General features: G+C 30.7%; 3 protein-coding genes across 3 annotated transcripts; all 3 read right to left on the bottom strand.

Annotated features, from left to right (window-relative positions):
* Positions 1-114: 114 nt before the first annotated feature.
* LOC145753502 (L-fucose dehydrogenase-like) lies at positions 115-3,163 on the bottom strand. Its single transcript, XM_082569906.1, has 6 exons — positions 3,076-3,163; positions 2,242-2,378; positions 2,002-2,160; positions 1,296-1,400; positions 1,026-1,181; positions 115-261 (listed from the first exon to the last, which is right to left on the bottom strand). The coding sequence occupies exons 1-6, from the start codon at positions 3,161-3,163 to the stop codon at positions 115-117; spliced, it is 792 nt and encodes a 263-aa protein (XP_082426032.1).
* Positions 3,164-3,613: 450 nt separating this feature from the next.
* Positions 3,614-8,443, bottom strand: LOC145753177 (uncharacterized). The gene is made up of 7 exons (XM_082569578.1): positions 7,941-8,443; positions 7,544-7,689; positions 6,911-7,087; positions 5,691-5,850; positions 5,345-5,481; positions 4,743-4,866; positions 3,614-4,086 (listed from the first exon to the last, which is right to left on the bottom strand). Exons 1-7 carry the CDS (start codon positions 8,129-8,131, stop codon positions 3,951-3,953), a joined length of 1,071 nt encoding a protein of 356 aa, XP_082425704.1. The 5' UTR covers positions 8,132-8,443; the 3' UTR covers positions 3,614-3,950.
* A 289-nt stretch (positions 8,444-8,732) lies between these two features.
* Positions 8,733-13,145, bottom strand: LOC145753501 (dopamine beta-hydroxylase-like). Its single transcript, XM_082569905.1, has 10 exons — positions 13,055-13,145; positions 12,700-12,893; positions 11,965-12,154; positions 11,527-11,798; positions 10,794-10,919; positions 10,076-10,345; positions 9,731-9,913; positions 9,149-9,339; positions 8,874-9,048; positions 8,733-8,747 (listed from the first exon to the last, which is right to left on the bottom strand). The coding sequence occupies exons 1-10, from the start codon at positions 13,143-13,145 to the stop codon at positions 8,733-8,735; spliced, it is 1,707 nt and encodes a 568-aa protein (XP_082426031.1).
* Between the last annotated feature and the right edge of the window lie 1,191 nt (positions 13,146-14,336).

Raw genomic sequence — 14,336 nt, 5'->3', positions numbered from 1 at the left:
TAAAAATCACAATTAAATTCTAATCAGGGATTCTAGTGCAAAATTACTTTTACTGAAGTAATACTAGTTTGTATTTACTTTTTTTAAATTTTTTTCCTAATAAAAAATAAAATTTTAATTTTTCATAAGATTTTTATGGCTAAAATTTAGTTCCGCGCCACCTCCCATTATGACGTCATTACCCGTCATAAAAGTAGCATCAGCTGCTAAGTAAACAGCTAATTTTCCGACCTCTTCAATAGTACCGTAGCGACCCATAATCTAAAAATAAGACATTCTTTAGGCTTATGGTTGTAATTTTTGTGGTACACAGGTATAAACAAGGTAGAATTGACGTTAGTGGCATTTATAAGCATATGTTACAGTTGTGGAATTTATATTAGGAGACTGCGTTTTCTTAGTTGCATAAACTGGTTGTTACTCAAACGAATAAGTTTGTTAGTTTTTAAATTGGCAGTTACTTAAGAAAACAATGAGCCCTATTAGCATCGTCCACCAAGTTTATAAAATGCGGAACAGGCGAAATTTTTATAATTTGCCCGTTTTTGTAAATTCCGCCTTTTCCGCATTCATTTTAGTACTACTCGTTTAAACCGGCGGACGGCGCTAATAGAGCTTCAAAAATAAGGTCGCAAAATACCATCATGTGTTTAAAAACAGTCTAAGTCTAGCCTAACTTTGGACAATATTGAAGTACGGGATGCGGAACCGTATGTAAACGTTAACAAAAATTCGCGGAATGCGGAACGGAATGAAATTTTTGTTTTTTTACTACGGAATAAATGCTGTATTTACTTAAAAGGCCGATGGAGGATGAAGGATCGACTTTAAAGGTCTAGGGGTGATGCGAAATTAATTATAAAGCACAGGAAAAGATTGGGTAAAGGTATAAAAATCCCGTCCTTTTCCGCATTCAGCAACCTTATGTTAACGTTTACAAACAGCCTAAATATTTTCTGCATCCCGTATTTTAGTACCACCCCTAGCATTTGCAATGAAAATTGACAACATCAAACAAGTGTAACCTGTTGGTTTGCGCCTATTTCTTTGATTGCTTCGTTTCCCATCGTCATTTCTTGCCAAAGAGGTGTCCAAATATTGCCAGGGCTTATACTGTTTACTCGCACGTGGTTTGAAACCTCGTCAAGGGCAAGCGACTTCGACCACGCGGTTATAGCGCCCTGAAAAATGTTAATTTTCTAATTTGTTCAATGTATTAGGCGTAAAATGGCATTCTAAATTTATTAGTTGGATAGCATTGGGATCATTTTGCTTAAATTTTTGTTCTAGATTACCTTAGTAGCGTTATACATTGTGCAGTGTTCTTCACCAATAATAGCTGCCAGACTTGATATATTTATTATATTTCCTTTTTGCTTGCGCAGGTAGGGTAAAGCAAACTGCAAAATATTATAACAAAAGTTTAATTCCTTATATGTGGCTTCAAGTAATGCAAAATTGATACATATTTTTGTTAAGCCTGAAAAAAAACAGGCAGTCTTTTAATAAGGCAATATTACTAGATTATTTATTAGTTTGGGAAACTAACAGTGGTAACTTGATAATCATATGCATCAAAAATCACTCTGTCGAAGATTTATGTCAAAGATTTACAGTTTGTTATTTTATCAAGAGGAAACAGGGTGCTTATGAAACATGTGGGATCAAATAAATCAGTTTATTGAATGGGTAACAAATGGGCCGTCCCAGTCTCAAGTTGCCATTGACAGTTATGGATTATAGTATAAGTGTTTTGATCATTGCATTACGCTGCCAGTCAAGGCTTTGCATTGGTCGTGAATCGAACCCGGGCCCTTGAGTGGCAGGTGAGGATTTTACCACTGAATCACTAAAGCAATTAAACCATAACCACAACTCTCATCCTTTTAGAATACATTTATACATCCGATCTGTTTGATATGCATTAGTCTCGTATATTTTATAGTAAAGGCCCATAATACAAGGCGTTAGACGCTATGTACAACAACGAAGTAACCTTACCCTTGCAAACTGAAAATAAGATATAAAATTTCGGTCCATCAAGGAGCGAAACTCTTCCGCCGTGACGTCATCAATGGTATGCATCGGCGGATGCCAGCCCGCGTTATTTACCAGGCAATCGATGACGTCATATGTTTTGATGACCTCATCGATGACATTCTATAGTTGAAACCAGAATATTTTAGTATATAATAAATAATATTTAAGTTTTTTTTGAACAAATTTTAAAATTGAATTTGCCCTTATGTTTTCTTCTTTCGTGACGTCACATTCAATAAACAATGCCTTTCCTCGGTTTAGGTTGTTAAGTTCGACCTCGAGTTGTTTTCCTTTTTCAACCCCCCTAGCGCAAAAACAAGTTGTTGCTTCTTCGTTAACTAAAAATAGGAATTTTATTTGTTAGCTTCACATCTAATATAAAGTTGGTTTGGCAAAAAATATTCACTTGAATAAACATTTTTTTACATTTATTAATCCTCGATGTAGTAAGATTGACTTCACAACTTAAATAAAGTAACATCAGTTACCCTAACACTGTATTAAGTTGTCCTTGTCAGTTTAAGATGTTATAAATTATATTTGTCCAATAAAGAAGCTGCTGATTAAGTTTTAGCTCAGTAGTAGTTTATACTGTTTATAGCGCCTTACTTGCTACAGCATGGAAGCAGTAGGGATCGAACCCACGACCTTATGTAGTGTAGCCTAAGTGTTCTAACCACTTCACTACGCTGCCGGTTATAATTTTATGTTTTCTGAAACCGAGAGCAAATAAAAATAAGGGACTTTTAACCGTTTTACTTTCTCTAGTAAAATTAAACCATATCGGGCAAAATAGATTTGTTGTATTTTAGACGGTGTTTTTATATATCGAGATTATTTTGAAACCAAATTGTTTCTAACTAACTGTAGAATACGCAATTTTTAATTACCACATTACAGTTTAAAGTTTTTATTTTTCTATATTAATTAACTTTAAATACCAATATTTGCCCAAGCCATAACGTTGTTAAGCTAGTTCAAATTTTTTTAGTATTTCACTGTAGAACACCGCATAAATATACATACAATACTTACCGAATTCTCTAACTATTCCTTCACCAATTCCCTTGGAACCTCCTGTTACCAATACAACCTTATTTTCATATCTATACCGACTTGCCATTGCAGTTCTTGCTATACTATTTATTGTAATCAGAATTTACCTTTACAACGTTATCAGGCGTTCGTTTTGTTTACCTTTTGTTAAGGTTAGTGTACTTAAGATAGATTGACAGCATTGCGTACATATTAATTGGAGTTAAAATGTTTTACCTAAAACTAAGGGTTCAAGGTTCAATACCCGCTATTGACATATCTGACTAAATTTAAGAGGCCGTAACCTATGTTTCTATATATGAGTACATTGTGAAGCTAAATTTAATAATAATAATATAACTGTATTGCACATTTAAATACTGCATAAAAACGTTACAAACACAATCTACAAACGCAATCGATATAAAAACAAAAAATGAAACAAAAAATAAAAGTTCACGCATTATTTTCTAAAAAATTACAAACAATTTTTCCGTCAAAGTTATATACATTTGCATAAACACACAAACATATATAGTGCAAACATATACACAGTTAAAATTTCTTTTTTTAAACTAAATTTATATTTCTTAGGAGTTAGATTTTAAACTTTTAGTGCGTTAGTACTATAAACGAATTAAATATAAATAAAAGCACAAAGTTAATAAAAAAATAAATTAAATAATTCATCTAGTTGTGAGTATTAAAAAATACCAAAAAATGCACATACTGTTTTAATACTATATGGTAAAATGTCATTAAAAACCTATTAAAAAAAACTACATATTTGAGCTAAAAAAATATATTTGTATTTTTAAAATTTAAATAAAAAAGTGCAAAATTTTCTATGTTGTATTATTTTTTACAAATATCTTTTAATCTTTGTGCACATGAGGTTTTAACATAAATTTATGATAAAGATAAAGTATAAGATGTATTGATAATACTAACGTTGAATAATGTACCACTGTTCCAACCCAAGAGCTGTCTACATCGTCACGTGACATTTTTCTACAAAATAAAATGTTTTTTTTTTAAATATTACAAATAAAGTCGTTTCTTTTTCAACAAAAACCTAAAGTATTTTTGTTAAAGAGGGACATAGAAAAATTGTTGCGCAATAGTATGGTGTACTAGTCATAGCATCAGACTAAGAGCTAAAAGCTTTTGGGTTCAAACCGCACCAATTCCACTCTTTCAGGTCTAGAGCCCGGCGTTTTTAGATAGCTCAATAAAGATATAAAACTCTTGTCATTCAAGTAAATTTAAAGCACAGTTTACATATATATATATATATATATATTCAATATTATATCTCTTTTTTCGTTATTTAAAGGTTGACTTTACGACTTAAACATAGAGTAACATCAGTTTCTCCGACCCAGGTTCGAGTTGCCTTTGGCAGTTTGGGATTTTATAGATTATAATTGCCCAATAATTAAGCTGCTGATTAAGTATTGGCTTAGCAGGAGTTCATACCGTTTATCGCGCCTTACTCAAGGGCGCTACAAATTTAAGAGCAGTGGGGATCGAACCCACGACCTCACGTAGTGTAGCAAGTATTCTGACTACTATGCTGCCGGTAAATTGCTAATTGCATTTTAATTTTTAAATTGGCAACAAATAACTTAATTCAGTATACACGAAACTTTAAAATAACAACTCACCCTAATTTAATATCACGAACGATGTCTTTAGCAGTTAGCTCGAATAAAATATTTTGTGCGAACATTTGGGCTGCAATTCCTATGTGGAAAATTTGATGCGATTGGCCAAATATATCGAAGGTACCTTAAAAAATAAAATATTAATTTTCAAATAAATAAATTTTTAAATAAAAATATGGCTTCAAAATACCCAATTATAGATAGCATGAGCTAAACAATTTAAAAAGAGTCTAACAAAAACTTAGGCCCTTTTGTTTTTTTGTATATTTATCTTTATCCTCGATGTGGGAAAGTCGAATGCGCGACTTAAACATAGAGTAACATCAGTTACTCCGACCCAGTCTCGAGTTTGTTTGGGATATTATAGATTACAATTGCCCGATAATTATGCTGCTGATTAAGTACTGGCTCAGCAGGAGTTCATACCGTTTTATAGCGCCTTACTCAAGGGCGCTACAGCATGAGATCAGTGGGGATTGAACCCACAATCTCATGTGTGGTGTAGCAAGTGTTCTTACCACTACACCATGCTGCCGCCCTTATTTTAAATTAATGTATTAAAGTTAAAACAAATACCTTAAAAATCTAAGGTTTAAAATTACCTTTAAAATATTTCTCTGGAAAACGTAATCCAAATAAAGAAAAATTAAAAACTGTTAGAAAGGCTTGAATGAGGTATAGATAAGCATATTCACTACCCATTTTCCAGCATGTTTTATCACCAAACCCAAACATAAATCTAAAAAGTAAGTATTTAAAATCATTCTAAATTAAAGAAAAATAACTTTATAGCTTAAAATTTAATATTTTAATACCTTTTAAACTTCCTAATTTTTGATCTTTTTAATCATAATTGCCTGATAATTAATCTTTAATTTTTTTTGCTTGGCAGAAGTATATGCCTTAATATTTAAATAAACTTACAAAAATAACGATTTTTTAACTTACCTGTAGATGCATGGTATGTTTATTATAATGATACTGAATATATGAGGCATATATTTAAGGTGTCGGATGTTATAGGTAGGGTCGTTACAACGACATAAAAACGTAGTCTTCGTAATGCAGTAAGTAATCATAAAACCAGCGTATATATTAGACGTCAAACCTAAATAAGGTTAAAAAAATGTCAGTCAAGTATAATTTAAAGGCTACTATGTAATAACGAATGCATGTTTTAAAGAAATTATTTTTTTCATTTTTATGTTCTCGATGTGGAAAGGTCGACTTCACTACCTAAACATAGAGTCACATTTGTTACCCTGACCCAGTCTCAAGTTGGCTTTGGCAGTTTGGGATATTATAGATTATAGTTGCCCACTAATTAAGCTGCTGATTAAATGTTGGCTCAGCAGAAGTTCATACTGTTTATGGCGCCTTACTTAAAAGCGCTACAGCATTAAAGCAGTGAGGATCAAAGGTGGGCACCAAATCGTTAATGCGTTAAACGTTAAATAACGAAGTTAATTTTTTTGTTAAAATTTAACTTTTAAGTTATTTTTAAAAATCGTTTTCGGACCTGTTAACTTTCGTTAAATTGTGCTTCCGTTAAATTAAGTCCGTTAATTTAATATTTTACAAGTAAATCCATGGTAATATAAGGAATATATATGTTTAAAATCGCCGTTTATTGTTTTTTTTTTTAAACGATGTAAGTAATTACTATCCGGCCACTGTTATTTGGGCATTAGGCCTATGCCAGGTTTAAAAACTTCTTTTAAACCATTTTCGTCTAGTTAAAACATCGATTAAAAAAAAAACTATTTTTTTTTAATCTTTTTTATAAAAAAGGTAATTTCTTTGTTTGTTTTAATTAAATTTTAACGTTAACGTTTAACGATAACTTCCGTTACACTTGGTTTAATTTACCGAAAAAACGTTAGCGAAGTTACTGTATTGTGTAACGAATAACCATTTAACGAAGTTGCTTTTTCGTTTAACTGTGCCCACCTATGGTGAGGATCGAAACAAAAACCATATGTAGTAAAAGTAAACCCTAAAACTAGTTACAATTATAGTTTACGCAAAACCTTATGCGTTAATTCACCTTAATAAAACAAACATCATATTATAAGCATGTAAAAATCTAAACCCTAAAATTTAAATAATTGATGTATACTTTTAAATCAAATACGCGAAAATGTGCCTTTAGTAACGGTAATACGTACCGGAAATGGGCGCATAGCAGCTTACAGGGCAAACAAGATGTTCAAAACCAAGTTGAAGCGATACCCCATAACATATTATACCAAGTGCATCTACTTCGAATAGCTTGCTGCATGTTTTGACCGAATGTGCGCTGAACAAATGGGCCACACAGCTTACAATTAGTAAATACATTGACCCTGAATATTAAAATTGAATCGATGGTTAGAATTAGTTACAATGGAAAGTTTTGTAAGTAGGCTTTTTGAAGTGCTGCTAAATAAACTAAACCAGTTTAAAAACTCAATTCCCTTGTCGCTTAAAATTGATTTAACTTATACGGTTTTTAAATTAGACCAATAAATATATACACTTTAAAAGCAACACACAATAATAAAGCAAAAGCTGTTAAAAATGGGTAAAAACTTAGGGTTTACTTAAAAAAAAACATATTTTTAATATTTGTTTAAATTTAATGAACTAAAATTAATTGATGGTAGTTTTTCAAGCACTATACATATTTCTTTGTCTATCATTCACTTACTATCGTATGCAATAATGGCTAAATTTTATCATAATTTTCTTACAGATTCTATTTTTGTTATGTCAATTTAAAATTAAAAAAAGTAAAATTACATATCTGTTTCCTCAATTACCTATAGAATGAAGATACAATGTATAATATACGCTATTATATGGATCATCTAGCGTTACGAACAGCCAGTATAACCGATTTGCCATCCAAATTAAGGGTATAAAATGGGTCCAAAAGTTAACGAATTCATTGTTCAGATAAAACGCACTGTAATTAAAAACATAAACTTTAAGAAATTAAAATCTAAAGTTTGATAATATGTAAACCAACATATTTTTTATGAATGCAAAAAAATACAATGCTATAAATGAATTATAAGATATTAGCTTATTGATATAAAAATAATACCAAATTATTAGTAAGTTAGAATAACAAATCTAGCTATAGCTTAGAAACTAAGGTTATTTAATGACATATTAAAAGCGTTTCTTATAGAGTAAATGGTCATTTAAATTCACCTTTTTGCGCAGTCGTAAAACGACATGGGCGTCGGCCTGTATCCAGTTTCAATATAAGGGTGTTGTATACGTTTCGGTACATTATCTCTTGTAGTAGTATAAGCATTTCCTTTACCTAACTTTTCCATATCTTTTTGATAGTTCTCTACAAGGCTGTATTGCCTAAATACATGTTTATTTAATTCGCACATGGCTATTTCTTGTAATACTTAGAAAGTTATGCGTTATGACTGGTAGTATGCCGAACCTTGAGGCGGTAAGGTCCCTTTCTCTAATACATTCCAGGCACTTATCTCTCTCGAAATTGCATTAATAATTTAAGGTTTGGTAAACGATTATGTGCAATGTGGCGTAGTTAAGCTGCTAGTTATTATTTTTAGAGAATAACTAGTTGAAAACAAAAAAGTTGGACTAATTACTAAAATACTACTTTACCCCAATAATAGCTATACGCATTTTTTTTCTAGTTTCGATTGACTAAAACAGCCCCTGCCGTTTATACCAGTTTTGTATCTATAAGATTCTAACATACGTTTTACAGTATTTGTTATAGTTAAATACAGCTTATGATATAAAACTTTGTCACAACGCGACCTAATAATTACTTAACAGGCTATCTAATATCCGTTAGTAATATGTAAAGGCTTACAATCGGTGTAAGTCATTTTCGGCCTCAATATTAATGAGTAAAGGAAATGCGTAAACGGTCATATTGGTGATATTGATAGGATGTATTTATTATCTATGCAATGTTTACAAATAAAAAACGGTCATCATATCATGTATGATTTATCATTTTTTTATTTGCTAATACAAACAAAAAAAAATCACAAATAATATTGAAATAGAAAAGTACTTTTTAAAATACACTTTCTAGTTTTTACAATTTTTGGAATTCTTTTTCAATTTTTGTTGAACGAAATAATTTCCAACATTTTTCCATTTTCCTTTAAATTCCATTCCGTTGCCATTATGACATAACACATCCACATGTCCATAACCGTACATTAAAGCTAGCTTAATGATATTTTCTTTTGTCCAATCAACGGCCGAGTACAAATCAACAAATGTTGCATTTTTTATGTTCTTCCTATTTGTGGTCCATTTTCTGTTGAATAAGTATTAAAATAAGGTTAATGTAAAAGTCTAGTTAAAGTTCAAATTTAAAAACAAGGTTGAAGCATAACTTCTTAAAACGATTTTGATACCTAAAAATTCTTTCAAAAAAGTTCTGCAGCGATCGTTCTGACACTGAGCTTTTACAGACTTCCAGTTTGGAGGCTGGGTAATAGTTTAAATACAACACACACATTTCATCAGTCAGACCCAGCCCTCCAAACGTTAGATTTTGCCTTTTGTTGAAAGTGTCAAATGTGCAGGTTGTTACCAAAGTATCGCCCTTTTACAAATACAAAAAAATAAATGGTTATTTCACCTTTAGATAAACATAAGTCACCAGTGCTCTCATGCTGTAGCGTCCTTGAGTAAGGCACTATATACGGTATGAACTCCTGCTGAGCCAGCACTAAATTAGCAGCATAAAATAAGCGGGCATATATAACTAACAACATCCAAAACTGCCAAAGCAAATCGAGACTAGGTCGGAGTAACTGATGTTACTCTATGTTTAGGTCGTGTATTCGACCTTCCCACATCGAGGATAGAGATATTAAAAAAAAAATTCAGTTAAACTAGGTTTACATTGTTGTCGAATGTTTGTACTTTAAATGCAGAAAACTGACTACTACAGATTTACTTTTGTTCAAGTAGTAAGTAAACAGTATTTTTACTGGTAGGACTTTAACAGGCTCTGGTAGTGTTCTTATTTCCTCAAACCAAGTTGAATAATGATTATCTCTTATAATTTCGGGTAAAACCTTCCCATTTCTATAATGAGAAAGCCAAATCTTGCGCCCTGCTAAATGAGTATGCATCTCAGCAGCAAAAACGTTTATTCCTTTCTTCGGTAGAGCCTAAAAAAATCAGTTTCTAAAATAATGTATGCCCAATTACTTTAAATTTACATTATCTTAAAACGTTTTATACAATGTGTAAGCGCTGGTAATCGAACTAGGAACCTCATGCGATAAACAAATGCTTAAACTTAATTTACCTTTATACATAATTAAACTTACTGCTTTAGTACATGAGGCTGGACAGATACCTTTCCATTTGAAACCTTTTTGAGCAGGGGGTATTACATTACTTGGTGTGTAAGTTACCCCAACTTCTAACGTACCTACATCGTATTTTCGCAACCTATTACTTAAATAAAACTTGATCCCAGAGTTATCAATAACCCCATGTAAGTTGTTCGGGTTGTTGTAGTGGATTTCCAGGCGAACGTATTGCGACATTTCGGGTACCCCGAAAGCCAGACCAGCTTCTTTGGGGTAAAATAAGGCCTGTGAATAAACAAGTTTTTAAATAGTAAAAACTGTTCTTAACAGTTTAACAAAACTGCACTTTTAAAATAGTATTTAGAATCGAACTGACGCATAATTTTTTTTATATATTTATATCTTTATCTTCGATGTAAGAAGATCGAATTCACGACCCAAACGTTGGGTCACCAGTTACCTCGACCCAGTCTCAAGTTGACTTCGCATTTTAGGATTTTTTTAGCAGTTTGAACCGCCTTACTTAAGGACACTACAGCATAAGTGCAGCTGGGATCAAACGTAGAACCTCAGGTAGTGATGTCAAATGTTCTAACCACTACACCATGCTGCCGGTTTGATTCTACATATTTTATAGGTACACATTTTTTAAGCACTGTACACCACATAGTTTTAAAAGGTTTTGGCCAGTTTTTTAACAGAGAATTGACTGTAACAGTTTTGTAGTAATTACCTCTGCCCCAAATGCCCAGGCAGCCAATACACGATTACATCTAGTCAATTGTTCAGGCATATTTTTTGAGTCACATTTTCCACTATAATATGGAATAACTTTGTCGTTGACATCACAAGTAAACACCTAAAATAATAACATTGTGAGTATCCCTTCAAAAATTTTTAAATAACTTTACAATTTGAAAGTTTACGTTTTAGTAAATCAATGTATTTTAGACTAGATTATGTTAATGTGTATTGTCTAAGTACAAAGAACCAATGCATATCTTATATTGTAATATATTGTATATTACTGTTTATTAATTGTTAATATTATTGAGATTTAACTGTGTTTTAAAACACCCAAAATGTAGCTTTTTAATAATTTAAAACCTGTTTGCTTTTTATACACGCCTTTAGCAAAATGGGCAGAAGCGCTTTTAGCTAATTAAGCGAGGTATAGACTTTACTTTAAATTTAGATAATTAAAAATCTCAATAGTAGTAGTCAGAAATGTGTAGAAGTTAATTGTAATATAAAGTAAGGGTTTTAAGTAAATGTGTAACCATAACAGCAGAATTGGTATTAAAAACAAAGCAGTATGTATGATAGTATTCAAAAATAAAACTGTTATTAGTTGAAATTTGGTTTCTAACATTTTATTGCTATTAGGTTAAACTGTTTTTCAGAAAAAAAAACTAATAGCAACAAACTATAGTTTGTTTAACTATTATAATAGTTATAATGCTTACTTCAATGTGGTGAACCAATCCAGGGTTTGTTATTACACTTTCAAATCCGATACCATGTATTTTGCTTTTAAATTCAGGTAATTTATGAACAGAACACCAGTATGTAGTATGAGCAGATGGTATTTCGACGTTGTCTGCTTGTACTCTTAACTTATCAAGCTTATCAATATCCAAGGGCGTATAGGAGATATCTGGCTTCAGTAATTGAACACGAACTTTATGGATTTTAAATGAATTAAGATCGATTTGAAAATTTGAAGAAGAAATATCAGCTGTAAGATAAAAAAGGTAAGCTTAACTTAAATATGTATTCAAGTAACTGGTTATTTAAATAAAACATAAACACCAACTTATATTGTTGAAAAATGCAATTGGGCTACTAAATAACTGAATACACACTCACTAAAAACGTTTAAAAACTAAAATAAGGGGTTTTACCTTTTCTGATATTAATAACTGTAAAAATATTAGTGGTGCCGTTGTCTATAGCAAAATCTTGCGAATCACAAGTGTCGAAACGTCGTGTAAAAGATATTGTAGTTGCGTTGTCCTTAATTTCATAGCCGGTTAGATTGTAATTTTGTTGTATATCTGGTTCAAGGGTTCCGTTACCATCAGTCCAGCAATCCTGAAGAAATAAACAATTTAAGGGCAATTATAATCTATTATATTTCAAACTGCCAAAGTCAACTCCAGGCTGGTTTGGGGTAACTGATGTTACTTTATGTTTAAGTCGTGAAGTTGACCTTTCCACATTAATATTAAAAATATAACTAATATATAAATAAACCTTAGATGTGCCTATGTTTAATACCCATTGCTTTCATTCTGTGCTGGCCTTTGCTTTTTGCTAAGTTAAAAACTAATTACTAAATTAATATTTAGAGTTCAAAACTAGCAAAAGGCAATTTATAAATAAATTAATATAAAAAAGTAAATCACTTGTAGCTCACGGTCTGCGCAATTTTTTATAATCACATGATATCGAATAAAAGGTAATTATTCTTTATAATTATGATAATAAATAATATATACTGTTCTTGTTACTTTTACGGTTATCCCATCTCGTTACTTTTACAGTCCTTATTTTTTTAGAGAACCGTAAACTACAAATAAACCAAAATATTTTTGTTACTAAAATGTTTACTAAATGCTTTTAAAAATTAAAATAACCTGAATTGTGATGCTTTCATTTCTATTAAGTTTTATTAATAAAACATCAGCGTTTTCTATGCTACCATAATTAGACAATCCAAACCCAAATTCGTTGTTTAAGTTTAAAATATTTCTTTGAGTTTTTATAGTAAAATCAATTGATTTTTGAGCGTAATCTACTGTCCATTTCAACGCTGTATCTTGTTGGTTATCTATAAAAAGTCAGCTGTATTTAAATGACATTTTAAAAGTGAAAGTTGGTTGATAATGGTTACAATTTATTAGACATTTTTAAGACTTATTATCCAAAAACTGGATGAAATTAACTTTTTTATGTTATTCAGATATTTTTATTTATAATTTATTACAATACCTTGTCTAAAAAGCGTGATTTTATAACATTTTGCTGAATGAATAATAAGAACAATTTTAAAAATCAAACTTAGCTGCCGTTTTAAATTCATCTTTACGTTTAAAAAAATAAAACGTCTGACTAGTTTTTTATATATATATACTTCAAGAGTTAATTTAATAATTCTATTTTACCTTTTTATGGTAATATACGTAGGTTATTTACGTAAGACACACAATTAAGAGCTTGCCAGACTTTTAGAATCTATTCTAATTAGATTTTTTAAAAGCCATGTGTATTTACACGGCCTGAATTCAGTGAATAATTTAAATAGTAAAAGGTAATATATACAAAAATGGTATTTATTATGTTTGCTATAACCTATATTATTGCCTAAATTTTATTTTGTTTTAGGGCAAAAATTTAAATAATTAAACATTTTGAATTGCCGTATCATTTTATTGCATATAGTATAAACAACTGGGCAAGCACAAAAAAATAAATATTAATTTAAATATATAAATAAACAAAGTTATTGCATTTTTAATGCGAAATGGTGTAATCAATTTATAATTAATTTACAACACATATTGGGCTTTAAAAAATCGAGATAAAAGAAGAAAAAATTTGCATAATTAGATTAGGGGAAACAGTAAACGTGATTTAAAAACAAAAGCCGGGTAAAAAGGGGTTTTTGGGATAAAATTTTAAGTAAATCCCCTAAAAATTTTTTCTTTTATCTTGCGCGAGTTTTTTTACAATAACATCCCACCGGTATTTCCATGGAAACAAGCTGCTTGTTCCTATTGGTCAGAAAAATTGTACGCATGATTGGACGCACGTGGTAGCCGTAAATTCGGCGCCCAGAGCGAGGGTTGTAACAAGAGCTATGGCAACATTGGATTACGGTTAACCACGTGACTTCTAAATTAGGGTCTTGTCGGCATAGATATTTGCTGCCGGGGGCTACGTCGTTACCCTCCCATGGTCCCAGGTTAATTCGGGAAACACATCTAAAAATTAAAAAAAATTTTAAAATACTCCTTAAAAAATTTTTTAAAAAAGTACTAAAAAAATTAAAAAAAAAAATTCTAAAAGAAATTTTTTGGGGTAAAAAATTAAATATATTTTTTTTAAATAATTAAAATTTAAGTGAGGACATTTTTTTAATAAAAAAGAAACATTATGTTTAGAAAAATTGCTACCGCTTTTAAAAAAAAAATTTTACCAAACAGAAAATATTTTACCTTATCACCAAAAAAAAAATTGTTACCAATTTACGGAAAAACGCTTTTTAATATAA

This window comes from Corella eumyota, chromosome 5, assembly GCF_963082875.1.
Source record: "Corella eumyota chromosome 5, kaCorEumy4.1, whole genome shotgun sequence".
Classification (NCBI taxonomy): Eukaryota; Metazoa; Chordata; class Ascidiacea; order Phlebobranchia; family Corellidae; genus Corella; species Corella eumyota.
Note: the sequence above shows the minus strand (reverse complement) of the source record. Positions and strands in the feature narration are given on the sequence as shown.